This window comes from Poecile atricapillus, chromosome 34 (genome assembly GCF_030490865.1).
Source record: "Poecile atricapillus isolate bPoeAtr1 chromosome 34, bPoeAtr1.hap1, whole genome shotgun sequence".
Classification (NCBI taxonomy): domain Eukaryota; kingdom Metazoa; phylum Chordata; class Aves; order Passeriformes; family Paridae; genus Poecile; species Poecile atricapillus.
The window spans coordinates 2172570-2199356 of NC_081282.1; the positions used below are offsets into that span (position 1 = coordinate 2172570).

The 26787-nt window shown below is 49.3% G+C and overlaps 1 protein-coding gene across 1 annotated transcript in view; it reads left to right on the forward strand.

Moving 5' to 3' along the window:
- The window catches only part of LOC131590681 (hydrocephalus-inducing protein-like), a 64459-nt gene extending 38625 nt beyond the window's left edge, over nucleotides 1-25834 (forward strand). Inside the window, exons 29-56 of the mRNA XM_058860944.1 lie at nucleotides 5179-5315; nucleotides 5949-6070; nucleotides 6158-6349; nucleotides 6744-6896; nucleotides 7964-8203; nucleotides 9435-9486; nucleotides 9793-10006; nucleotides 10245-10364; nucleotides 11577-11736; nucleotides 11842-12014; nucleotides 12170-12368; nucleotides 13056-13155; nucleotides 13684-13777; nucleotides 14267-14435; nucleotides 14727-14965; nucleotides 15287-15356; nucleotides 15965-16193; nucleotides 16566-16798; nucleotides 17863-18011; nucleotides 18965-19157; nucleotides 19702-19810; nucleotides 20397-20651; nucleotides 20997-21139; nucleotides 21481-21702; nucleotides 22853-23013; nucleotides 23874-23980; nucleotides 24556-25003; nucleotides 25672-25834. Of these exons, the coding sequence (XP_058716927.1) occupies nucleotides 5179-5315; nucleotides 5949-6070; nucleotides 6158-6349; nucleotides 6744-6896; nucleotides 7964-8203; nucleotides 9435-9486; nucleotides 9793-10006; nucleotides 10245-10364; nucleotides 11577-11736; nucleotides 11842-12014; nucleotides 12170-12368; nucleotides 13056-13155; nucleotides 13684-13777; nucleotides 14267-14435; nucleotides 14727-14965; nucleotides 15287-15356; nucleotides 15965-16193; nucleotides 16566-16798; nucleotides 17863-18011; nucleotides 18965-19157; nucleotides 19702-19810; nucleotides 20397-20651; nucleotides 20997-21139; nucleotides 21481-21702; nucleotides 22853-23013; nucleotides 23874-23980; nucleotides 24556-25003; nucleotides 25672-25834 (4846 nt within the window). The remainder of the gene's footprint in view (nucleotides 1-5178; nucleotides 5316-5948; nucleotides 6071-6157; nucleotides 6350-6743; nucleotides 6897-7963; nucleotides 8204-9434; nucleotides 9487-9792; nucleotides 10007-10244; nucleotides 10365-11576; nucleotides 11737-11841; nucleotides 12015-12169; nucleotides 12369-13055; nucleotides 13156-13683; nucleotides 13778-14266; nucleotides 14436-14726; nucleotides 14966-15286; nucleotides 15357-15964; nucleotides 16194-16565; nucleotides 16799-17862; nucleotides 18012-18964; nucleotides 19158-19701; nucleotides 19811-20396; nucleotides 20652-20996; nucleotides 21140-21480; nucleotides 21703-22852; nucleotides 23014-23873; nucleotides 23981-24555; nucleotides 25004-25671) is intronic.
- Nucleotides 25835-26787: the final 953 nt, after the last annotated feature.

Here is a 26787-nt window from a genome sequence, read left to right on the forward strand (position 1 = left end):
CAAGGACTTTATCTCTCGTGCAAGATTCTGAATCTTGACACTGTTCACACCATGCTTTAACAAATGAGGCTTTAAAATATTGACTTTCCCACTGTTTCACATGAAACCCAAAGTTCACTGTTCTTGCATGTTGGATCTAAGCTGTTCTGCTGTCAACTGTGGTCTCGATACAGTTCACATCTGCGTGCTTGCTCCTCTGCTCTTTGGGCTGTCTGCTTGTCTCTGCAGCTGATGAGTTTTCATGTTCTTTGCTAGGAAGTTACTTCCGCCTTGAACCTGTGAATACACAAACATACACTTTCTTCCAAATTATTAATTGAAATAGATTTTTTAATTTTCTTGCTTCTGAACTTTTGACTAGAACTTAAGAGTTCTCTCTCAAATTTGCTTGAGTACTGTTAGAACAATACCTAATAATTGATGGAACTGGCTTCGTAAAAGACTTGTTTAAAAAAGACTGTTCAAGAATTATTTGCAATAGATATAAGATCTTCATGTTTTTTCCAAAAATTTAAGATATATAAGGTTTTTATACTTCCGAGGCATAGCCTTGGTCCCCCCCTTTTTCTTTATATAATTAAGTAAGGTATTTGTTTTTTTGTTATGACAATGAAAAACTATCAAAGTAAAACACTTGCACATGTATACACATAGGAAATAACACTTTCACAGAAATCAAAAACTTATTAAGAAGATGCATAATTAATATTATGCGATATTAAACTTATCTAAATAATCTGTAATATGAATTGCTAAATGTACTAAATATATACTCTCATCCCAGAGTCTGCCACAGCTGATAAATCAATGGAAGATTGGAAAATCATGTCCGGATAACAATTTTCCAAGCTCACTGTAAAATCCAGCTGCTATATTAATTCACTAATTGCCAAGTCAAATTGACTTGAATATTGTTTTGATGCAGAAAACTTCTGGGTTTATTGGTAAATTCTCCATCCAGGTAAAGTCAAGGCTTGGCCAGAGCCTTAGGCTTCATCTGGAAAGATGTCTCCTAACTCATTTTCAAAGCAAGGGGTTCAAAAATAACAACTATAAGATGCTTAAAACACAGCAAACTTCTAAAAAACATTTGTATAAAGCAAATGACCAGAAGCCTTAGATACCAGATCAATTAAACCATGCAGCAGTTGGTTTAATCTGAAGTTTCTCTCATGGCAGCTGACCCTTAGCAATGGTACATCTTCTTAAAATTTTGGAAATACTGAAAAATAAGAAAACTATAACAATAGCAATAACAATATATCAACAATATAACAATATAACAATAATAATATAACAACAAACAATAGAACTCTCAATGAAGTTAAAGGTGTCACAGACTGCATTCACTTCTGTCCACAAGCTGGTGTTCATCTTCATCTCTTTAGGAAAATAACTATACTTTGCAATTTAAACAAATATCTTCAATAAAACATAAAGCAATTTAAATTTAAACTTGTTAAAAATTAATTATGATAAAAGGGAGTAACAAAACCTAACATTAAAAAATACTAAAGTTATAACTTAACTTAAAAACACTCAAACTTAAACATAGTGAAATTTAACTTTGATTAATTCTATTAACACTTAATCTGTATCAGATGACAATACAACTTAATCTTACTCTATTATTATTAAAAAAAGGCAATTAAAAGTTTGGTATACACTTCTTTGAACACAATATAATAGGAATATTGATTCACTATAGAGATTATAGGTATGTAACAAATTTATCATCATTCTGTGTTATCTGGTTTTGAGAATAACTCATAATAATTGTAGATGTTATTAAAAATATCAATTCATAACAAAAATTTGCTTGGTATATGTTTACATTTGTTAGGATTTTTAGAATGCAGTTTTACTAGAAAAAAAACAAAACAAAACAACACCACAGATTTGGTAATTTGCTATTCAGCTTTTGTAGTACTTTTCAGAAACATCAAGTCCAACTTTTTAACTAAAATTCAAAATCCAAATTGATATATATGCTGTTATACATTTTTTTTTTTTAACAAAAGGACTCACATTAAAATTGCCTAATTATAAAAAAATACCAAGCAAATGGGTAATATATGGTTAACATAATTTTGAGATTACTGAAAACTGCATTGAACTAACTCCACAATACAGTTACTCAAATGAAAGGTAAGGTTAAAAATAAAAGAAAACCTGTCATTCAATCTTTTTTCTGTAGGGTTAATCATATGATCTTTCAACTCAATTTTAAAGAAATGCTTCTTGCAGAAACTGACTGTAACTACAGTAATAATGCTTGATGATCACTCCACATGATACAGTATTACATTATCAGTAGATGTATAGAGAAGATAACCTTTTCAAAACCTTCATATATTAGGAATACTGAAACAATAAAACTCTTTTAAATTTCTTGGGATGTATTAATATCATTTTCCATGCTATTTTGTAAAAACAAAACCAGCAGATATTATTAGAAATACAACATCTATATATATTTCACTATAAAATATCTATAAACTTTTTTGATCTATTTTTGAAGGCAGTTCATTCAATAGACTTCTTTTTAAATCTCAATTAGGATTACAACAATTTGCTGATTTACCAACAATACAATTTGCAAAGCTTCTAATTTTTGAATTGTCCTATTAAAACTCTCCCTTTTTTATCCCTCTCTGAGATGTCCAGCTTTCTGTTGTTTCTCTTTTGTTTTGTTGCTTTCTGTAGCTTCATCGAAGTTGCTTGAGTTGTTTCACTGGTAGTTGTCATGGCGACAGCGTTTCTGGCTGCTGTGTACTATCAAGTGCTGCTTTTAAATCTGAGAAAAAACTCTAAAAACTTATATTTAGGGAGAAACTCCTTTTCAGGAGATAAATCCCTTTTTGGGTGACTGCTGTTTGTCCCAGAAAACGGACCCACGACCCTGAGATTAAGAGTCTCAGGCTCTGCTGACTGAGCCAGCCGGGCTGATTTCCCGAACTTCACAGGCTCGGCTTCAGTGCCGAAACGCGCATGCGCGGCTCGACAAGGGACCCCGCCAATCTCCCCCCGGAGGGCCGGGTCTTCTCGTTATGGATCACGGCTGTGCTTTCCCTGCGGGGTGTGCCTTTATAACTTTGGCCAGCCCCTTTTCCTTCGCTGTCTGTCTATGGCAGCGTTCTAATATTTTTTTTTTTTTCTAATCTTTCCCCCCTTTGCTCGGGGTCACTCCGCGGCGCGGCCATCCCGCCGTTTCCCGCCGCTCTTTGAAGCCTCTCCTCTTTGGGCAGCTTCTATCTCCGCCTGATGGGCGGGTATTTTCGGGGTTGCCTGCTGAGCAAATACCCCCCTCCGTGTCCCCTCTTGGGCGGACACACCTTTACCAGCCTTTTTTAACATCTCTGTGTTATTAAATTCGTCAGAGGGCGGGGTAGGCTCCCTCCCTCGCTCTGGCTCCTCTGACGTGCATGGAGGGTGCAGGATAGGGGGCTGTTCTAAAGGCGTGGTTTTAGAAACAGCGTGGAACTTTTCTAACTTTTTTTTTTTTCCATTCCCCCCCCCCCCCGCGATTTCTTCTAACTGCAATAATTCCAAAAAGACTCTATATAAACCATCATATCTCTCCATGCAATCTTTTTAACCTCTAACAATATAACAAACTGCTCACTCTGCTTTCTGAAGTAACACAAGCTTCCCGGTGTTCAGTTTTCCCTCGCATTCCTCCCTCGTCCCCCCACGTTCTCTGAAGGGACAGGGACAGGGGTACCACGCCGCTGGGGAATTATCTGGGTTTCCCGCGCTTTCAGAAAGGGCAGTTCAACTCCCCACATTCCCGGGGTTCTAACTCTTTAAACATCATATTTATATTTTTCCCCCATATCCTGGGTTTAAACAATCTCTCTTTATAAATATCCAACCCCATTATCTAGACTGTATACAGCTTACCAGACCTGGCTATCTTCAGATTACCGACCAGCAGAATCCAGTGTTCCGAGTCCAGGGCCCTTGGAATTTCGGAATGTGATAGCAGATGTTTTTCTCCAGACAGATTTCTTTCAGGAACTGGTTGCTGTGATCCTGCAGGTGTTGATTGAAACTTCTGTGAGTTTGTCCTCACACGGGGCACCACTTGTTACCTCTGTCTCTCTTTTCTTGCCTCCTTTGGGCTCTGTTCTCTGTGGATATATCTTTTCTCTAATCTCTCAGCCTTCTCTGGGCTCAATTCTCTGTGAATACAGCTTTCTATAATCTCCCAGCCTCCTCTGGGCTGAATTTTCTGTAGATACAGCCTTTCTATAGTTTCCCAGCCTTCTCTGGGCTGAATTCTCTGTGAATACAGCTTTTTATAGTTCCCCAGCCTTCTCTGGGCTGAATTCTTCTGGGATCCTCCCTCGTGGGGAGTTCCACTTATATCTCAGTTCTCATTATTCGAAGTAAACTCTCGAGCTCGTTAAAATCTTGTTTCTCGTGTTTATTGCAGAATCCTTACAAAAGTTAACAGGTTTCTCTAGGCTGGTTTCAAGGTTAATCTTTGCAATTTGGTACATTTCTTTCTTCTGATGGTACGAACAAGGCCTTGTGGCACACTTCATGTCTGATACACAAAATGGCCCCGAACTACGCAGTTCTTTTATCTTTATACCTATTTTTACCCAATTAACAATAGACACGTATATTATTTTTCTTAATGACCCAATGACCCATCACCTCTGTGATGCACTGCGGCATTTTCTATCCAATTACTAACTACTACCCAAAAACCTCTAGGAGAAGAACATGAAGAAGAAAGAAGAAGGACAAGAGACAACACCCTAAATCCTCCATATTGTCTCCTGTTCTCTAAACTACTTTTTCACCCAGTGATTTAGGAAACTTTCTAATCTACACACTTACACTTTTAGCTTTTTCTATCTAACTTTAACATTTGTTTTCATGTATCACTATGAAAACATGCTCATGAATTTCATATTATATGAAATTCAGTGTTTTCTTGGATCTCAGAACTAAACATTAAAAGCAAGGGCACACAGTCTGTATTTCAGACTCCAACACTCCTGACTTCCCAAAGTCATTGCCAGCTGGTCAGGCCATGGGTTTCACGGGCTTGAGCTGAGTTTTTACAGCAGTGAATAAAGAAATAGCCACTTGATTTGTATCCTCCATCCACTTGGACATGTAGGCAGGCTGTGGTTTAAGGACTGCCCTTACTCCTCCTTGCAGAGTTGAGCTGCCAGAGTATGTCCTGGACATGGGCACTGTCCTGAAGGGTTTCACTGAGAGACGCACCCTGGAGATCACCAACCCTGGGCAGATCCCAGTGTCCTTCTGGGTCGATGCATCTGTCCTGCAGGACACAGGTAAGCAGTGCTGGAGACACTTCCTGGGGGCATGGAGGAGGTGTCTCACACAGATTAGCTGAAGCCACTGAACTTGGGGAGGTTTTTCAGTTGTTTCTTCTCACTGCCCCTGCTGGGAGCTTCAGAGGCAGAATTCTCCTGTCCAGCCATGCCCAGGGACCTGGCCTGCCTACAACTGCCCTGACACTCCAGTGTGGGGGGCAGATGGGCTCATCACCCTGGTCACCTCTCAGCATCTTCTGCCCTTGGCTCCCACGAGCATCAAGTTTCTTTGGGCACTCTTGTTTTGTGAACCAGTGAGGTCTGCTGTGTTTTGGAAGTGCTTTGTTTAGAGTTCACACTGTCATAGCACTTGTATTCAGCCTTTATTGAGGAAACAGCCTGTGAGATCCTCTGGTGGATCAAAAGAGGCTCCCAAAAGAGGCCTTGAGGCAAGGCTGCACTTCCATCACACAGTGGCTCGCTGTGTCGAGGCGTGTTCAGGTGCACTCTTAAGTTTTTGTCCTGGTCACAGCACAGCATGGGGTTTTTCCCAGACCTCTCAGCCAGGACAGCTGTAAGGCCTTAACGTGCTTATGACACATTGCTTGTGTTTCTTGTGTATCTCAGCTGCTTTGTTTTCATCTGTTCAAGGTTTCAGCGTGGACCTGGGCCAGATGAAGAGTCTGCCCCACATGCACACCCTGAGGTTTGATGTGAATTTTGAAAGTGCCCAGCAATCACAGGGTGATGTGGATGTGCTGCTGCCCATACAGGTACCACAGCTCTTGGGGCAGGCAGCAGGCTGGGCACAGCAGCAGATGTCACCTGCACCCTCTGCTGAATTCTCTGTCCTTCTACAGGTAACAAAAGGCCCCACGTCTCACATCCGCCTCCGTGCCACTGTCTTGGAACTGTCGCTCGACCTCTCCAAGAACACACTGCACTTCCCCAATGTCCTCGTTGGGCAGGGCCAGGTTGAGACAGTCCAGCTCTACAACGGGTTCCAAGTGCCCTGCAAATGGTTCATCACTGCCATCAAGCCTGTTACGAAGGTAAAGCACAGGCAGCACTGAACACGTCACTTCTCGGTTGGGTTTTCTTTGTGTCTCCTGCCCTTTCTGCTCCTGTGGCTGCCCAAGCACTTGGGTCTCTGGCGTGTTTGAAGAAGCTTCTGAGGGTCTAGATCAAGGCTGGTTTTCCCAGACCTGTTCCATTAGCTGCTGCTTTGCTTTGCTGCCATCTTCACCCATTCCTCCTCCTCTGAGGACAGTAGTTCCCTTTGCCTGCCCTGTCTACAGGTTTTCCCTCCAGCTCTAGGCTATGGGGCCACACTTGGTTTGGCTGTGGGTGCTCTCAGCACTGTATCAGTGTCTCAGAGCACTACAGGAGCTGAGGCTCTGTCCTCACAGACTGAGGAGACCTCACACCATTGGTTTCTGTGTCCAGAGCAATCAACTCAGATACCTGACACGAGCCCAAGGTCAGAAGCAGCAGGCGCTGGAGGAAGGGCGCTGTCCCTTTGAAGTGACGCCCTCCAAAGGAACCCTTGATGCAGGAGCGTGGCAGAACTTGCAAATCCAGTTTGCACCCAAGGAGGAGGTGAGATTGGCAGCTGTCAGCCCAGGAGGCCTGTCAGGGCTATCTGGAAATGAGGGCCTGCTGCAGAGAGTGTGGTATGAGCTCTGCCTTCACAGGGGGCTTTCTGCAAGCGCTGTGCTCAGCATGGCTCAGTTCACCCCACAGAGCACTCCTGGGAGATGTGCTCTGAAATGCCCACAGGGAGCTTGCACAGAGAGCATCAGGGCTCTGTGGCTGCCTCTCGGCACAGGGGAGGGATGTGCCCAGCTCCCCTCAGCCTCCCCCTTGCCTGGCCGTGTTTGCAGCTGCGACACTCGGTGCAGAGCAGCTGCACACTCGCAGAGGATAATCCTGGAATGGCCGCTCTAGGCCCATCCTGCTGCAGAACTGACTGGCAAAACAGCCACCAGACACCTTCCTGAGCATGGCAGGACAGTCACCTGTAGTGGTGTGCTGCCAGCAGTCAGTCCCTGGGGCTCTGGCCTGCCTGCACATTCCCACCCAGCTGGGGATTCAACTTAAAAGGATGGAGCATTCCCAAAAGTAGTTTGCCTGAGGCTGCTGGGTCTTGGAAACTGACAGTATCTACCAATATGGACACAAGTGCTTCTGTGCCCACAGACAGTCCCAGGGACCTTTTAATTGCTCAAGAGATGTAAACATCTTGTGTCTGGCTTTGATCAGAGCCAAATACTAAGCAGACAAGGTGACCCTTATTTCTGGCCAGCGAGAGCTCATTTGCCTCTCTCCTGGATCTGGCGTTTGCCTGATGCAGCAGTGCCAGGACTGGGTGTGGACACTGTAACCCCAGGGCCCTTCTCTTGAGCACTGCACTCCTGCATGGCTGGGTGAAAACGCCTGGCACTCCATTGTCCATCCATCTGATACCCAATACCCAGTTACAGTGCACACCAGGACTCGTCCCAGTTACTCACACCCAGACACAGGCACTGTAGTCCCTCGCATAAGTGAATATCTGGTTTCTGTTTACCTTGGAGGGACTGATAACACCCTGACCTTGGGGCAAGCGTTGGGGTCCTGTCACCTGGTGCTTCATGGACAAGTTTTCTGCACTTTTCTCTTTTCAGAGGTCTTACAAGTATGAGCTGAAGCTTAACATTCATGGGAGCAGCAATCACTTAAGGCTGCACCTCTTGGGGCAAGGTCTGGAGCCACGGCTGGAGTTCAGTCCCCCAGCACTAAAGATGGGATGGGTGCTGGTGGACAGCGATGGGGTGGAGGCCACAGTGGTGGTGAAGAACCCATGCGAATTCCCCATCGAGTTTTACTGCCTGGATTTGGATGAGCAGTACCTTGAGGAGGAGAAGGTGAGAAGGCAGGTCTGGTCCCCGTGTACATGCTGCCCAAGCTTCACAGCACTCCAATATTGCCAGGCTTGTGTCAGGGAGATGGAGGCAATGCCCAGGGCAAAGCCAGCTCTGCTGATGTGCTGTGGGAGGATTTAAAGAGTTTGTGTTGTTGGGAGGAAGGGAGGAGACAGCAAACCTGAGGTAAACATGATCTGCCCTGGTTGATGCCTGGGACCTTTGCATTGTCCTTGAGATGGGCAGGGGCTGCTTACAGTGGAGGCTCTGTCCCAGCCAGGGCCTGGTATGTGGGTCCATGGTGCCAAGCCCAGCTGGCAGGCTGGGCATGACTTGGGCTGGGAATGTGCTCTGGCAGAAAACTCCACTGGTTCTCAGGGCTTTGCTGGCAGAGTGCAGTCCTGGCTAGTGTGGCTAGTGTGGCTGCAGGCAGTGAGCAGCTCATGGTCATTGTTTGCTTCAGATGAGTCGCTTGGGAGGGGTTTCTCTCCCAGTCCTGCTTGTAGCTCTTGCCTCTGCTCTGGAGCCTGCTCACCCCACTGGGCATAACAAAATACTTGTACTTGATGGAAATCAAAAAGCCCATTTCCAAAAGCTCAGTGCCTTCAAAGAAGGAGTTGTGAGGATGAAGGTGACAGAAGTATAAACAGGATTTTCTCTTCTCTTTCAGATGCTGAGGCATCTGGGACTGCATCCCCAAGGGCCTCCCCTTCCCCCTGCTGCTGTCCTCTCCAGAGTTGACTGCCCAGAGGAGCAGCTGGGCTCTGCAGAGCATGTGAAGCCCTTCACCATTGTTACACCTGAAGACAATCTGGTGGGTACTGCAGTGGTGCTGGCACTGAAGGTGCCAGGGCAGGGACCAGGCTAGATGGGGGCATGGGGGACAGGTTGGATGGAAAAGGATCATTGTGGAGAGGTAGTGAAGATGTGATGGGGCCCCACATCTGCAGGTCTCCTTTCTGTCAGGGATGGGGCAAAAGAGACAGCTTTGCTGGAGACAGAGCAGTTCTGTAAGAGGGGAAAAATCACTTAAAAACATTAATTTCCTTTGAGGAGAAGATCCTGAGTTAGAAGGGGTGTCCTAGACAAAACAAACACCAGTAAGGAAAACCAAGTTCCTGGGCAGGTGCACTGATTTATTCTCTCTTCCACTGGTTGATGAAGGCCCATTTTTCTTTCCAGGATGGGAATGTCTCAGGGCTCACCCCTCTCTCCCTTTTCTCTCTCCCTTTAGGCCAGGACCCCAGATGAGAAGGGCAGTTCTGCTGAGGGCCAGCCAAAGACAGGTAAAGCAGTGAGCAGAGACAAGTCTCCAAAGGGGAACCAAATATCTACAGAGAGAACAGAAAGTCCCTCTTTTTTCCCAGGAAAAATTTCCTCCTGGGAATCCTCCAGCACAAGATCCAAAAGTACACTGGAAGGTGCCTCCATCCCCACAGAATTCCTCAGGTGAGCTGCACGGGAGGAGGTGATGCCTCTGCTTCTTGGTCCTCTTGCCAAGCAAGGTCCATCGTCCCCAGCTGCACAGGGACCCTGTGCCAGTGCCTCCATGGGATGGCCAGTGCACCCTCCTTGTTTCATTTGCTCCTCAGCAATGTCTGAAGCCTCCTCTTTAATTGCCAGGCTGAAACGGTACCGGTGGACAGTGCCTGCCCTCGGTGAGGTGGAACTGAAGGTCCACTTCTCCACCAAAAAGCCAGGGAAGTTTGAGCAGACGCTGAGGTTTGAGCTGGTGGGGACAAAGCGGCAGTACGAGCTGCCCTGCAGTGGCAGCGGCCTGTACCCCAGCATCAGCCAGAACCCACGGTAAGGCTGGCCCCTGGCAGCCTCCCACACTGCTGCCCCCGAGCTCACAGCCAGGGCTGCTCCTTGGGCATTCTGGCCTGGCCACATGGTGCTGCCTGACGTCAGCCAGCATCTCTTTCTGTGCTGGGAGCTGGGAAGGCAGATGGTCCCTGAGCCACCAGGATGGGTTATGGCTTTCTGACTGCATTTCCTACCTGGAGCATCTCATAGCTCCTCCTTCCCTGCTTTCTCTGCCCAGGCTGGTGTTTCCACAGTGGAGGAAGACCATGAAGGAAGGTGAAATCATCTTCAAGGAATATGTTGAGAGCACCAAGCAATTCCACTTTGGACCGCTGCTGTGTGGGAAATCAAGAGAGTGGTATGTGCTCCCTGCTGGCTGTTGTACTTTTCTGGACACGCTTGGAGACGTGCTGTGCTGGTGGCACAATCCAGGGCAGTCCCTGGCAGAGTCCTGGCACACATCTGGGTTTGAAGGAGCACAGATGTGTGAACCTGAGCATACAAGAGGCAAATGAGCCTTGGGGGAGCTGCTCTGCCTGCCTGGTGGCTGCCTTGGCCAGAGCCCCAGGCTGCTGCCAGTCCAAAGGGCACTTGGGGCAACTTTTGTCTGCCTCCACATCTCAGCTTCACCCCTTAAGAAATGTATGGTGGTTTTTGAAGTGCTTTGAGCTCTGCAGTTAGCCTGATTGAGCAATTACTCTGTAGATGGTTTTGTAAACCTGTCATTGATCTGTAATTATTAATAAGATTTTATGGTTGACCTGCCAGTGGGTGTCAGGGGCTATGTACAGCAGGAACTACATTTGCCTGTAATGACATTGCATCATCACTGCTGGATAAAGTCTGCCTGAAAACGTTGTCATTGAAGCTATTGTGCATTTCTACTTTTACTGTCACTTTTTAAAAAACAGTATTTAACATTAAGTTCTTGTCTCCATGGGAGCTCTGGAGGGCTAAAGCTATTTTGACAACGTAGTTTCAAAAAACAGACAATCTTTAGCCAGCTTTATGGGATGGTCTGGGATTTCTGTTTGCCTCTTTAACCCTTTCACTCCAAAGTCATTTCCACACCTGAGAGAAGGGTCATTTGTTATCTTTTTGCATTCCTCTTGGGAAATTATGCTTTATATGTCTTTCTTAGACTTTGAGCTAACCCATGAAATCCAAAGCAGTTTCATGACTTTTTGGAAAGAGATCAGCTAAACTCTTTTTCCAAAAGCCTTTCTTTACACCCTGCAGGGAAGGCACCCCAAGAAAGAAGGGGAAAGCACCCATGTGCCTGGTGTACTGTTATTTTTCTAAGCACCTTTGAATTTACATTGTATTAAAACCACTTGAAGTGGCCTGAGCATCACCAGGCTTCTGGGGTGGAGGCACCAAGTACAGGGGAAGGCATCAAAGTCAGGCAAGGATGAGCACACGCCCACGCCCCTGGCTGGGATCCACTTCCCTCACTTGTTTGTTAGAGCAGGGTCTTCCAGCACCGCTTCCTCGGCTGCACACGGTGCTTTCCTCGATGCGTGGCAAAGGCAACAATCTCCTCTGCAGCCTTTTCCCCTTTTGTGGACAGGTACAAGGCCCAGAACTGTCCTAGCAATTCGGAGAATATAACCATCCTCAACAACTCCCCCATGGACGTAGAGGTCCAGTTCTCCTTTGAGGATGATGAGAAAGCAGAGACCTTCCTTCTGGACCCTCCCAGCATGACCCTGAAACCAAAGAAGAAGCAGGTAGGAGAAGGGCAGGTAGAGCAGGCACCGTAGAAGTGCCCAGGAGCTGCTGCTCCTGCTCACACACAGTGCTCTTTCTGTTTCTTTCCATGGGGCTGGGTCCAGGAGCTGACCATTTGGGCATACCCCACTTCCCCTGGCTTCCTGGAAGACAAACTCATCTGCTGCATTAACAAGAATCCAGAGCCAGTGGTCTTCAGCCTGTGCTGCCATGGGGTGCACGTGAAGCTGGAGGTCAGCCCCCTGGAGCTGTCTTTTGGCAAGCTGCTTCTGCACAGGTCAGTCATCCCACACGCACTCCAAGACTTGTGACAAAGACAGAACGTTTGGCTCTGCTTTCCAGGGCTGGGATGGAGCTGCTCCAAGTTGCATTCAGTGGCGAGGCTGGTGTGACCAGCCAGCAGCTGATGCCAAGTGCCTCCTGTCTCTGCAGGACTGACAGCAGGACCTTGGTCCTGAAAAACAACACCCTACTGCCCATGGCCTGGCAGCTCAGTGGGCTGGATGACCTTGTTGAGGACTTCTCACTGTCACAAGATAACGGCACCATTGATCCCCGCTCAGAGATTGAAGTGACAGTGAATTTCAAGGCCCAGCAGATTGGCACCATTGAGAAGAGCCTTCGACTCGAGGTGAGAGGGACTGTGCCCTGCCTGGCACAGTGAGCAGCCACGTGCTCTTAGGGACAGAGTCAGGAAGAGCTGCTCCTGACAGACACAAGGGTGCTGTGACCCCAACTTCTGCCTCTACACAGCGTTTGCCAGAATGTGCAGTGCATCCACATCCCCCCAGATAACCAGACACTGCACCCTGAGCCTGTAGCACAACCACCTTGGCCCTGTGAATGGTTGAAGGTTGTTGTTTGGTTATACAGACTGCAGCGTGATCTCTACATTTCTCCTGGAGCTTGTCCAAACCTCTGGCATCGTGCAACAAACTCTGCCCCTGGCATTTTGTTCCCCATGGTTTAGGGGCTGCATTTCAGAGAGGGTGCTAGGTGATTGGAAAGGGTTGTCAATGCCACCTGCTCTGAGACACCTCACACTTCCTGTGGTTGTTCTTACATCCCTGTGCCTCTCAAGGATGCTTTAGCAGCAGCATTCCCTCCTGTAGGAATGCAGAGTTGGGCTGATGGGGTTTATACTGCAGCAGAATCCCACTGGGACAGCCCACGAGATGAACGGGTTAGGAAAGCTTGGGTATCCACCAACACTTGTGAAGCCAGGGAGGCCATAGGGGAAGCAGCCAGCAGAGACAAGGACTTAGAGGCTGTCTAGCAAAAGAATAATCTGAACAGTGTTTGTTTCTTGCTGCCTCAGGTTTCAGATACAGAAAACATCCTGGGGATTGTTCAGGTTGAAAACATCAAACTGTCTGCAGAGGTGTATGATGTTCTCCTGAGCATGGTCCTGCCTGAAGGTCAGTGGATGTCTCCCAAACAAAGCAGTCCAGGTGCACTGCCTTACCTTGGGTGCTGGGTGACCAAAGCACTTGGGATGGGATGGGATGCAAGGATGGCATGGATACATAAAGCACATACCCTGCAAGCTGCATGGAATAAAGCATTGTCAGGCCACTGGCAGCCTTAAGTCTCTCCCCTCTGAACTTTGAAGTGTGCAGCTTCACGTGCAGGTTGGATTTGGGGGCTTTGAAACAACAGTGACGTGAACAGGCAGTTGGCAATTCCCACAGGCTCAGCACAGCATGTAAAGTGATTGGATTTGTGCTTGGAAGTGAGGAAATGGAAGCCGAGCTCCTTAGCTACTGAGCCTGCAGATATCTTGAGTAAGAAGAGAAAGGGCAGACAAGTAGCTGGAAAACCCTTCCAAGAACAGCAACTTGCTGGAAAGGGTTTTGTGCTGGGACCTCCATGTAGCTTGGGACCTGGTGTATTCTGCAGCAGCTCACAAATACCACGTCTAATCTCGCTCTGCACATTGTCTGCAGATGGAACCTTGGATTTTGGAACCATCAATGTCCAGGATAATGTGAAGAACATCCTGACTCTAACAAACAAAGGGATGTACAACATCGAGTACAGGTGAGTCCAGCTGCCTGGTGGTGAGCATTTCCCTGGGTTCCCAGGCCTGCACTCTCCCTCTGTCAAAGGTTAGAACCTGTTTCCATGCAGGCTACCTCACGATAAACACAAAACCTGGGCTCTCTAATCTCAGCTATTTTACCAGAGAATCCAGCCACAAACCAGCAGTTCTCCCCAGTTCAGCAGGGAACCCAAAGGAGAGCCCCAAGAATTTCAGGCACTGAAATGCTGAGATTCATTGCCTTTCTTTGATGGTCACCTCCTTTCTCCTTCTGAGACTCTGTAAAAGAGTGAATGAAAAATTTCAGTGTCAAGGTTTCTTGCAATAACCTCGTGACCGTCTGTGCTCACTGTCAGGATCCAGGATTCCCTGAGCAGAGCTGCACTCTCCCTTTTCTTCTTTTTCTGGTCCTATGCAAAGTCCTGGCTGTGCTGGCAGCACCTCCACTTGTAACTGCAGAGATCTCCATTCCTTCCCTTTCTGCACAGATTGATGCTGAAGGGTGCAGGTCCCAGGATGCGAGACTTGGCGTCCCACTTCACTGTCAAGCCTCAGTCGGGCAAGCTGATCGCCTCCCAGCCTGGTGTGAATATTGAGATATTCTTCCACCCCACAAGGGAAATCCTCCTCAAGAACAGCCCCATCCTGTACTGCCAGGTGAGCTGCCTGGGCCAGGCTGTGTTACCACACGGTGTTTTGGGAGCATAAACAGGAGAGGTGTCTAATGGAAGGAGGGCTTTAACTGGAGAATCCTCTCTCCTACGTACACAAACAAAGTCTTCAAAACCATTTGGGAGGCTTCCTAAGGGAGCTGAGAATCTGACTCTGGAGGAGGTGCTTTAACAGGGATGGGTGAACTGATGGAGGCCTGGGGTGGAGGCTGGGGACTGGGGTAGAGGACTGGCTGGCCCTCTTTGCTTTGTTTACCACCCCTTCCTGTGGACACAGGTGATAGATGCCATCTCAGGGGAAGGAGGCCAGACTGTCGCCAGCATCCCAGTGAGGGTGTCAGCAAGAGCTGCCTACAGCAAGTTCAGTATTGAGCCTGCCTCACCCATCAATTTCGGTGCCGTGATGAAGGGCAGCAAGAAGAGCCAGACTGTCGTGCTGGAGAACACAGGTATGATCAGCTTCAAATTCCGCATCCACCGAGCAACCGAGGATGAATCTCCTTTGGAAAGCAAAAGGTACAAGAAGCCCTGCACCACCCTTCCTGCCTGAGGAGGCACCACCCCACGGCTGGCATGTGGCAGGCAGCCAGGAGACCTGGGCTAGCGCCCATTTGCATCCCTGCCTTGGGGAGAGGGAGCAAAACACGCCTCAGTGTCCCCATGTGTAGTAGGAAGCTGGTGCTAGAGCTGCTCTGTCCAGCAATGGGTGCTGCAGGCTGCTCTCTGGGAACCATGTGGAGCAGGAAGGCTTTCCTCTGTGAGGAGGAAGGCCAGCTTTGGCCTCAGAGAAAGGCAGGGGAGCTGAGCATGACAGATACCTCTGCTTTCTCCTCTCAGTTCAAAGCAAGGGGAGTCTGTTCCATCAGCTAGAAAGCGCTCAGCGGGAAGGAAATCAAGCTTGACACAGGTAGGTGACTCCTGCTCCCCAACAATGCTGCTGCAGGGGATGTGAGAAGATGCTGCTGTGCCCAGGCTGGGGGCTCATCTCCACTGGGTGGGACGTGGTCTGCAGGATGGAGTCCAGGATCTGCTCAGTCCCACTGACAGTCCTGTACTCTGGCTCTGACCTGCAGTTGTGGGGTCAGCAGAGGGGAGCAGGTCCTGTGTGTGGTAGCTGCTGGCCAGCATAGGTCTGTGAACACCACAGAAGCAAAAACATCCCCCCCCCGAACTCCCAGTCCACAGAGCTCAGACAACTTTTTTTTTTCTTCTTTTTCTTCTTCCCAGTCCCCTACCTCTCTCCCATCATTTCTCACAGCTGTTTCTGCTCTCCTGTTACCTCTGGAGGCTGAGGATCACAGCTACCACCTTCATTCTTTACGCTCCATCTCCTTTCTCTCTGCCACTTGAGACAGGCTTGCAGCTCCTCTTGGCTTGTTGGGCTCAACCTGGAGCTGCCTTTGGGCCATGGAGTCATCCTTCCCTGCCCTGGGACTGGCTGCTTGGGCCCAGCTGGAGGCCAAGGCAGGACATCCTCTTTGCTGGGGTGCTCAAGGCACAGCTATTACCCTTCAGCCTCTCCTGGAACTTCTTCTGCAGGGTCAGCTCAATGTGGGCATGTTCACGGTGTCCCCGTGCTCCGGCTCCATCGCTCCGTGGGGCCAGCAGCAGATCACGGTGGAGTGCCTCGCAGGGCAGGAGGGGACTTGTGAGGAGCAGCTCTACATTGACATCGTGGGCAGAGACCCCAGGGACAATCCCCTCGGCATTCCCTTTACCCTGACTGCCGAGTCCTGCCTGCCAGGTACGTACTGTCCACAGGTTCCCCTGGTCAGACCTGCTGCTGATCAGCACCTAAACTTGCTGCTTGGATAGGGAGGCATGCTAGCCCTGGTGTCCCCCCTTGAAATCCTCAGAGTTTCCAGCCCTCTTAAGTCCACTGGTGGATTCATCCCTCCCGGGCTGAGAGGGATGCATGAAAGGATAGAGGGAAAGCAATGCTCTTTAAGACTGAGGTGGACTGAGCTCCATCTTCATAGCCAGCTCCCCCACCCAAAGCTGGGTTTAGCAGTTACCTGGGCAGAAAGAGCTTACCAAGCCTTCTCAGAGGCCAGCAAGGCCCAGATGAATTCATCAGGGAGGCTTCTCCATGCTCATCCCTCTGGTCTGTCCACAGCATTTGCTGAGGATGCCATGTTAATCTTCGACGAGTACCCGATCTGCAGCAGCACTGACCTCAGCCACAAGCTGCTCTCTGTGCACGGTGTGGGCCTGTTTGTGAGAGATGAGAACAAGTTCATCTTCAACAAGATTCTGGTCGGGCAAGAGGCTGAAGCCCATTTCAACATCTACAACACAACTGGTCTGCCGTGTGACGTGGTCCTCTCCATCAACCCCCTGCCTGGACAGGTAAGAACAGGAGGCCAAGGAGATGGTTGCCCTCTAAGGGCCGTGTGAAAGCTGTTTTGTTCTCCAGATGCATTGCTTCCTGTGGCCCACACTAGCTCAGTGTAGGTCAAACTTCAGGGCAGAGCAGCAGAGCCAGGGAACAGTTGTGTTCAATTCTCATGTCTTGGGCAAGCTTTTGGCTCACACCTCTGGGTCTTTGGTGGGAGAAGTGAATCCTTCTGAACCTCTCTTGGAAGCACACTCAGAGAGGGGCTGTTATGAACTGACATGCCAGGGCTCAAAGCAGAGCATTTCCTCAGGCTCCCTGGCTTTTCCTCTCTTTGAAGGCCAGTTCTAGGTTATTTGCAGGGTTTTCCATGCAGTGACCACCTCCCACATATGGCAGGGCAGCTGCCAGCACTCAGAACACACAATGCTTTAGCACAAGGTCAGCGTTCCCTGCTTGAACAACTCATCCTTAAAACAATACCCCCTGAGTTCACAGCCCATAAACACACCTCTAGGAGGGCTGTGAAAATGGGAAGAACTGTCACAATGCAAGATTTTTGCCTGGCTGGCTGCTATTCATAGAAAAGAGAAGCCAGGAGAAAACTGCTTCTTGTAGAAAAGTCTCCATAGCATGACAAGAAAAAACTCTTCTCCTTACAAGAACTGATCAAAGACTATTGTATAGTTGATGCTGCTTTACCGTCCCAGGTTTTGTCTCCCAGTGGTCAGCTGGGAAAAGAAAAAGTTGGGTAGGGGGAGAAAAAGTGTTCTGGAGGTTTTATTCTGATGTTTCTTATTCCTGTAGTCCTGTTAGTAAAGTTTCTTTATTCCTTTTAAGTTTTAAACCTGTTTTACCCTTCTCCTTATCCGTATTTCACAACAAAAAATGAGTAAGTGCCCTGGTGATTTTAGCCAGTGCTAAACCCCACCACGTTATTTAGTGCATTGACTGAGAAACTCCAATTAGCAAATCTAAACCACTACAGACATGCTGTTTTCAGTAATGTATTTATGAATAAAACTGGGTCGTGTTGGAAGGTGTTTTCTCCTAACACTGCTCTCTGGCTTCCCCCAAGGAAAAAGGCCCTATCACCGTTTTCAAGTTGCATCCTGTCCAGATGTCCATTCCTGGCTCATCCCACGCTGTTGCTACAGTGACCTTCACCCCACCAGATGAGCAGAACTACGACTGCACTTTTAAGGCTTCCCTTGTCATCCCCAAACGGTAATTGACCCTGAGAAATATTGGGGGAGGCCTCACTGACAGCTGCCTCTCCACTGGGAAGGCACAGACCTCTTGTTAGCTCTAATGCTCTCAGGAGCCTTAGGCAGAGTACTTGGCATGAGATGATTTGGGAGGCAGGAACTGTTAGATAGTGCAGAAAAATGAGGCTGATTTGTCATACAGGTTTAGCCTGGATGAGGAAATAGGAAGACAGGGAAATATTCGGTAGCCAACTGGAAGTTACTGAGATGTGCTACAGCTGAGCTGGGCATTTCCAAGGACAGAAGCTTAGATGGATCAGTTTCTGTGGCAGCAAGTCAGCAGTCACAATTTCCTCTTTGTTTCTGTGAAATTAAGTGATCCTCTGTGATTCCCTGCATTCATGAAGCTATTTCATGTGAGAGATGGGAGCTGGTATGAAAGAGGAGCCCTGTTCCTCTGCACTGGGACCTGTGTACAGGGGCTTGGACCTGCCCTTCCTCAAGCCTTTAGTGGCTGAATTGGAGCAAGAGAAGTCTAATTGCTAATAAGCAATTGCTTTTATATTGTTCTTGGAAGTGATCTTGGTGGATAGTGACAATGATTTCTTTTTGCCTTCTTGCTTTTGTTCTGCTTTCATGCTGTGCTTTTTTTGCTTGTTGCCTATGTCTCATCTCACTGCAGCCAGGGGATTTGCCATATCTCATCTGGTGCCTCATTATGTATCTGCTGTACTGCATGATTCAATGAAGTGAAATTACTTTTAACTGTTACTGTGGAAGGCTCTGGCTCTTTGGAGCAGATTCCTCTTGTGAATGGCCCTGAGGGGACTGGGAAGAGGCTGGTGGGGGGCTGTGTTGTGGGGTACAGGAGCAGCAGGCAGGGAAAACAGCGTGGATTGCCCTTGCTGCTTGGCTTGCCCAGTGAGAAATGGGTTAGTGCCAGCTGGAATTGTTTCTGTGCCTCTCCTGCAGCTCTGTGAAAATCAAGCCCCAAACCCTGAGCTTCACCATCAGTGGGAGGGGGCACGAGCCGCAGGTGACAGTCGTGTGCCCAAGAGCTCGCAGCAAGAGAGGAAATGCCGTGCTGCGCTTCCAGAGGCTCCAGCTGGGGGATTTAGAGATGCTCCCCCTGGTCGTCCGTAACAACGGCATCGTACCTGTAAAGGTGAGCACCTGCTCAAGGAATGGTCTGGTTTGGGAATAAGTGCTTGTGGCACAGGGGAAGGGTCCCAAAAACCATGGCTGACCTGGCAAGAGGTGTCACAAATTCTTTTTAAGCAAGTGACTGACATCTGTTCTCCAAGAAGGGAGTTCTTGAAAATTTTCCATCCAGTCTTTCTTCTTTAAGTTGAACACAAGAAAGGTGGTGGAGTATTTTCCCCATCTTTCAGGTTTGTTCTCATGGACATGTGTGATTTTCCAGTTCCATTAGGCTGTATTTTCCAGTTTATATTTTAAGCAAACTTAGTTGTGGTTTAATTATATTCTGCTTATTGCTTTCTGTCCTGTTTGGTTCAGTGTTGGTTCAATCCAAATGCCTCTAAACAGCCCTTTTTCCCAGCTGGTTTGACTTAACTTTTGTGCTCAGTGCTGTTTGCAGTGGGAGAGGTGCTGGGTTCCTGTGCAGGACCAGCAGCACTGTGGTGTCAGTCCCTGTGCCATCCTGTACTCACACCAGTATCATTGTGCTCTGTGTTCCCTTTTCTCAGTTTATGTTACACCTGGAGGATGAGCATGGAGCATTCTTCTTGAAAGGCAGGCGCTCCACACTGGAGAGATTCCACACTGAAGATGTGGGAGAGGACTCTGTTGGAAATGGTAAATTTGTTAACCATGAAGTTAGATCGTGCCCAGAGGGAAAACGTGTGCCCTGCTCTTGGCTTCTCTGAGCTGCAGCCAGATGTTAGACACACTTTGTTTCCTTGGGCTCTCTGTCCCCCGAGCTTTTCATGGGGACTTTTTGCAGGGTTTCCTCCTAGCAAGTTGTAGGAAGTTCTTGTGTTCTTCTAGACGTGGTGGGCTGGGTTCTGGGGGACTGTCACTGCCTCAGGGGAGCCTCTGAGGTATTTGCAGCATGTGGCAAGGTCCCAGCCTGAACGGACACAGCCCTTGAGCACACAGGCAGCCAGCAGAAGCCAAAAGTGCTCTTTGGCTCAGCTTTCCATGTGGCTGGAGCTGGCTGGAAGCGATGGAATGAGGGCTGGGCATCAACCTGAGGTTAAGCTGCTGAAGTGGTGATGTGTCTGGAGATGGCAGCCTGGTGAACATAAGAAGAGGGTCTGGAACCACTGCGGGTAGAACCTGTGCTCAGAAGGCAGCTGGTTTCAACCTTCTGTTCCTCAGATATGGAAATATTTCCTCTGTACAACTGTATCACTTAATTCTGATTTCCATTGCTGTGCAGAGAGCAAGCCCCCAAAGAAGCCTCTCCTGCTTCTGCATCGTGGGCAATCGGCAGAGTTTGATGTCATTTTCAATCCCACCCTGGCTCGACGTGTGGAAGGGAAGATCCGTGTTTTAGTGGGGGACACCTACTCTGACAAGACCCTGATAGAGCTGGTGGGTGAAGGCCACAAGGATGAATTCACCCTCAACTGTCTAGAGGAAGACCCACAGTTGAGGAATGATAAGAGCAGCTGGAACAAAGACATCATTGATGGTAAGAGAGGAGAGGCTGCCAAGGGGGAAGAAGGAAGAAGAAAATATCTGATCATGTGTGTCCTCTCTCTAGCCAGGCCTGGGCTGTCAACCCTGGACATGGAGGCCCGTGGGTGTGGCAGCCATGCATGCAGAGCAGTGTGTGCTGTGCTGCATGGCACTGGCTCAGGGGTGTGCCAGGGTGTTTCCCTGACAGTGGTGGGATGGGGAACTGCCTGGGGAGCTCCCTGCCAGAGGGAGGAAGGCTTGGAGCAAGGAAGCATTGAACATACAGGAGTCTGTGCATGTGAGGGGGGCGGGGTGGAACTCCCTGCATGCTGAGATCCCTTGCTTTCCTCCTTAACAGCTGTCAGACTGAACCACATCCAGTTTGGGGACTGTCCTGTTGGGAAGCCCTGCCACAGGACCTTCACCATCACCAACCACACCGGCATGACGTTCATGCGCTTCGAGTGGGAGGCAGACGTCCCATTCCAGTTCTGCCCCAGGGTGAGTGGGGGCTGCTCTGCCTTTCCCCATTGCTCAAGCCCTGCCCTGGCGTTCCTGGGAGCTGGCAGGGAGACCTCCCATGCCAGTGCTAGCCCATTCCAGTGCCACATGGGAGATGCAGTCCCTGGCTTGGCTGGGCCAAGGCTGCCAGCCTTGCAGAAAAGGCTTCACGTTATGGGAGGTGGTACCTTCTCTTCATACTTTTGTCTGTCCAACTTCACATAAATCCACACTGAGGTGCAGGTTCCTGGCACAGCTGCTCACCACATCAGTCCCTTTTGCTATCAGTCCTGCCCTTGGCAGCGCTTCCAGTTTGGTCTTGACTCCCTGATTCTCCCTAGGTGGGACATCTCCACCCTGGCTGCACCAAGGCCATCACAGTGACCTTGAAATCAGATGTCCCAGCCACCTTCAGGAGGCACCTTGTGAAATGTAAGGTGACCAAGATCAAGTTTGAGCTGCCACCATGGAAGGTTCCAGACTGGGACGACGAAATGTGCATTGTCGTGTGGAAGGACATCACCGGGAAGGACCCAGCAGCCCAATGGCCTGAAAAAGAGAAGGTAAGAAGCAAAATGGCAAAAAAAGCCACCACAGCTTTTCCAAAAAGAACCACCATAACACCATAGCTGCTGGCTGAGCAGCTCCTGCTTCCTCTGGACATTGGACAGCCCTGAGCTTCACCAGCAGTGCATTCTAGGGGAGAGGTGGATGCACACGACCCTCACACAAGAGGGGAAGCCTTTAGACAAGAGACCATTAGCCACACACTATCAGTCTGTGCCACAAGCACAAGTGCTGCAGCCCATGTTGAATGGGAGACAGTGTTTTATGATGATCTCATTTTATGGTGTTTGAAATCTCTCCATATGATGTGGTGCCCTTTCACCACAAGGAGTTAAGTCTGCTGCACTCTGTCTCTTCTTTTGAAGTGGAGACAAATACACTTCTGCTGCACCTGCTGGTGAACTCCAAGTTTTGTCTGCATGGATACCAGAGATTTTGGTTGTGGTCTCTGTATTGGGAGGGTTATCTCATGGAGTAGCCCAGGCACTGTATGACAGTATGGAGGAGTCTGGAGAAGGATCATGTGTGGAGACTCTTGCTTTTATTGTCATTATTGCCAAACACACTCAGCTTGGGTGAAGGTTCTTTCCAAGTTTCTGGACCATTTGAAGGCCTCTAAACCATCCTCTTTTCTATCAGAACATCTGCAGTTGGAGACTTTCCCAGTGAGATCTTTCACGTCCCAAAATGCCCGTCCCCAGCTGCCAGCAGTGTGGCTGTTGCTCCACAGGTGACATCTGGAGAGCACTTTCTCCTAAGACAAGAAGATGCTTCCTAGAAGTCTTCAGTCATGGGGTTCTCCACCCACAGAGCTCCAGCAGGGGAACTTAACCCTAATTTTGAGACCTGCTGGATTTCTAGGGGACCAGGGAAAAAGTCAGTCCCTCTCCAAGGTTGAAGTACAGGGATTGGAACGCCGCTGTAGTCTCCATGGGTACATTAACAGCTGTGGTAGGACTGCTTTGATCAGTGGGCAGAAACAACTCCTGCAGCACAACAGTCCCAATTCTGTCATCTTTCCAGGGAACTAAAAGTGAATGGTCCTTTCTAGTCCCTCTATGAGGCTGATCTTGGAGGCCAAGAGATTCCCTTCTCAGCCTGACTTTCTGGGCTCTGCTCAGTGATTCTTTTCTCCTCTGTTTGCAGACAGTGGAGACAGTCCCGGAACCGGCTCACACTGTGCTGAAGAAGAGCGGCCAGGAGGCCGAGCTGTACCTCAGTGCCTTGGTTGCCTACGCCCAGTTCAAACTGGACACAGTCGTGGTTCAGCTCAAGGACACCTTGCCCTTCCAGACAAGGACAGCCACGTGAGTGCTGAGGCCAGGCAGGGCCCTGCCAGCGGGAGCTGCCTTTGTGTAACTTTGTGCTGGCCGTGGGTGGGGAGACAAAACTCAGGACTCCAGGTGCTCCAGGTGCTCAGGAGACAAAACAGCCTCGTTTATTATTCAGAGCTCACTGAAATACCCAGTGCAAATCTCCCGGGCTAGACAGCCATTGGCTGAGATCTCTCTCCCTGCCCAACTTCCTGGCCAGGGGTGTGCTCACTTCTCAGCTTGGATGGGGCTGGCCAAGGGTCCCCTGTAACTTATCTGGGAACACGTTCAGGCATGAGCTAGGCCAGCTGAATTGGATTTGTGTTATGGCCAGATTCACTGTGTCCAGTCCAGACCAGCTGTACTGTGACAATGCTGTGACACCTTTGCCCAGGGCTGACCCAGTGCCTGCTTCCCAGAACTCCACCCTAGCCAAAACCAGCACAGGCTTGTTCACATGTATGCAAAGCCAAGCAGGAGAGGCTGGTCAGGAGAGGCTCAATGCTGCCATTTTCTGCTGAGAACAGCCATGGGTTTGCTTTCGCTGCGTGTCACCTGTCCTCATCTGCTCAAGAATAAGTTTGCAGTCAAAGCAAGACCTAAAGAAAGTCCAAAGTAAGCCCCTTAGCTTCAATGTCCTGGGCACCATGTTGGCCCTTTCCCCTTAAACTTCCAGACTTTGAAATACTTTTCTGGGCCACCCAGGACAGCAGTCTGAGCATGGCAGGGTTGCCTGGGGAAGAAGATGCTCCTCAGCAGAAAGTGGTAGCAGGAGCCCCTCAGACAATGTTACTGTACTATTTGCTTTCTATTTATTGGACATTTTTTTTAAATTCCTCCTTCTTGCTTTTCAGTTTCAGGATGCACAACACAGGGAAGGTGGCCCTGGAATACTTCTGGGAGGAAGCTGCACCTGCAGATAGTGAAGCAGTGAGGAAGCCATATTCAACCACTCTGATGTGTAAGGGCATTTCATTTGGTAGCTGAGGGCCTGGGGAGAAGACCCTGCCCCTTCACCCCAAGACTTGAATTGCTTTTTCCTTCTTGTCCACACGTCCACTTTCATCAGCATCTTCCCAGCTGCAGCTGGAGAGTTTTATCCTTTCCCCCTCTGCCTTTCCGCCCCTTTTGTTCTTGCTCTGCCACTTCTGCTCTGCAAAGGAGCTGAGCCAGGCTCTGGGGAGAGCCACGTGCTGGGTCAGGACTGGGAAAGGGGACATCAGGTCATTGCTTTGAGAAGTCTGAGACTGGGCAGAGCAATGGTGTAACGAGTGAGCTGCCCTGCAGCCACTGTCTGTGTGCAGTCCCCCACTCCAGGGCAGCTGCAAAGTCACTGTCTAAAACCAACTCCTGCTTTGGCACAGGAGTGTGTGCTGCAGGCAGAGACCCTGCTCCCAGAAGCTCTGTTCCCTGCTTGGAACTTGGCCAGAGATGCTCCGAGTGCATCCCAGCTCTCTTCCACCTATGTGCTGCAGGAGGCAGCGTTGCTGGGAACACAGATTTTGTCTTTGAATGGTGTCCTCTTCCTCTCTGCAGGTCGGCTCAGCTCTGCTCCTGTTGTAAGGCAGCGCAGAAAGCTGGTGCTTCGTTTCCGGAGGGAGCAGGACCATCCTTTTGAGACGCATCCTTCTGAGCTGCGGCGCCTACAGTGGCTTGCCAAGGAGCAGCAAGATTCCGAGCAGGAACAGCTGCAGGATTCCGAGCAGGAACAGCCAGATTCTGACCAGGAGCAGCTTTCTGAGGAAGAGCAGCTGGATGCCAAGCAGAAGCAGCGTTCCAAGAAGCGATGCCGCTCCAAGGAACGGAGTCTCTCCCCGCAGCGTGCCACTTCCTCCCTGGAAGTCCTCCCAGATGTCACCCATGACCAGTCACTGTTCTCCATCAACCCCAACTTCGGCACCATCACTCCTGGCCAGAAGAAGACCTTTCATGTGCTGTTCTCCCCAAAGGATGTGGGGAACTTTGAGACCACCATGCTGTGCAGGTGGGAAACATTGACACACTTGCCAACTCACACTTTTGATGGCTATCACTGAATCACAGGCTGGGACAGAGTGGAAGGGACCACAGGAGGTCATCTGGTCCCACTTCCCTACTCAAGCGGGGTCATCCCAGAGCACGTGGCACAGAGCTGTGTCCAGAGGGCTCTGCAATAATTCCAGTGAGGGACACTCCACACCCTCTCTGGGCAGCCTGTCACCCGCAAAGGGAAGGAGTTCTTCCTCAAGTTCAGGTGGAATTTCCTGTTCAGGTTCTGCCCGTTGCCTCTTGTGCTATTGCTGGGCATCACCAAGCACAGCCTGGTTCATCCCCTAACACCCTCCCTTCAGTCCCTCTGACTGGGATGGGGAGGTGGGCCTGGAGACAAGCAGCCCCAGAGAGGCAGCAGCTCCCACAGGAGCGCAGAAAGATCATCTGGCCTTGGGAGGGAGACACTGGCAAAAGACACTGCATGAAACATTAAGCTCCTGAAGGGTTGCAAGATGTAGAACGAGAGACCCAGGGACCAGCCAGTCCCCAGCTCTGCTTCTTGCACAGAGCTGCTCACTGCTTGCACAGAGGGAGGATGCAACGCTGGGTGCTCTGCAAGGAGACAGAAAAGCGTCTGGCTGGAAATGTTTGTCTGGCTAATACCAGTCCCTTTCTCCCCAGCATTCCTAACCTGGAGCAGACTCACAGGATGGTGCAGGTGGTTCTAAAAGGCAGAGCCCGGGAGTGGAAGCGTTTTGGAAAACCAAAATGCTCTGCCTTACAGCAGACAGATGAAGGCCAGAGACACAAGAAGCAGCTGCACTGGCAACCAACACCAGAGTGACAGCATCTGTGTCATCTGGAGCATCCAGCAGGAGCTGGCAACATCTTGTTTCCTACTGCTGATGGTCTCCCACCCTTTACGTGACACCTCTGCAGCTCCCCTTCCCAGCTCCAGTAAACATCATCTTTTAATTAACTTTGTTAATTAAATAGTTTGTTAATTTGTTAAATAACTTAAGTTTCAGTTAACTGTTAATAACCAGTTGCTAATAAAATGTTAACTGTTAGCCATGGTGACAGAGATCTTTCCTTAAACCCCACTACCCCAGTTCAAACCCCCAAGTTAGTACATTTTGAGGTTCCCCCCAGTTCTCCCCAGTCTCCAGTTACTCCGTTCACCCTCTCCTCCCTGGTGTACCCAAAATGGCTCCTGGAGAGCACAAGATGGTGGGGACCACATGGCCAGGCCCCTCCCTTGTACTTCTCCTCCCCAAAATCCTTCTTCCTACCTCCAACCCCTTCTTCCCTGATGCTCCTCCCCCTGTTATCTCTCCTCCTCCAGTTGTCCCTCCCCTTCCTGTCCCCTCAGACCCCTCCTTCTCCACTTGGGCTCCTCCTCCTGAAAAGGTCCCCACCCCTTCCTTTCATAATATCCCCTCCTCTGACCCCTCCTCTCTCCCCTGCAGCACCGCCAACCTTCTTCTGACTTGCAGTTCCCACGCCCCTCCTTCTGCTTCCCACACCCCGTGAGCCACAAGTGACGAGCCCAGGAACCAGAACCCAGAACTGGAGACCCTTCCTCTTGCCACTCCAGTTATGTTCAGTGGTTGTGGGAGTGCGCTTCCAGAATGGGAGCCATTCTCATTTCAAAACAAGAGAGAACTTTGCAAAGCCCAGAAAGAGTTTGGAAAGGGAAGCAAATATTTTAAGGGCCTTTTAAAGGCCACCCTCTCCTCCAATCTCTCGGTCCCGTATGACCTCCATGATTTATTTTCGTGCCTCCTTACCCCATCA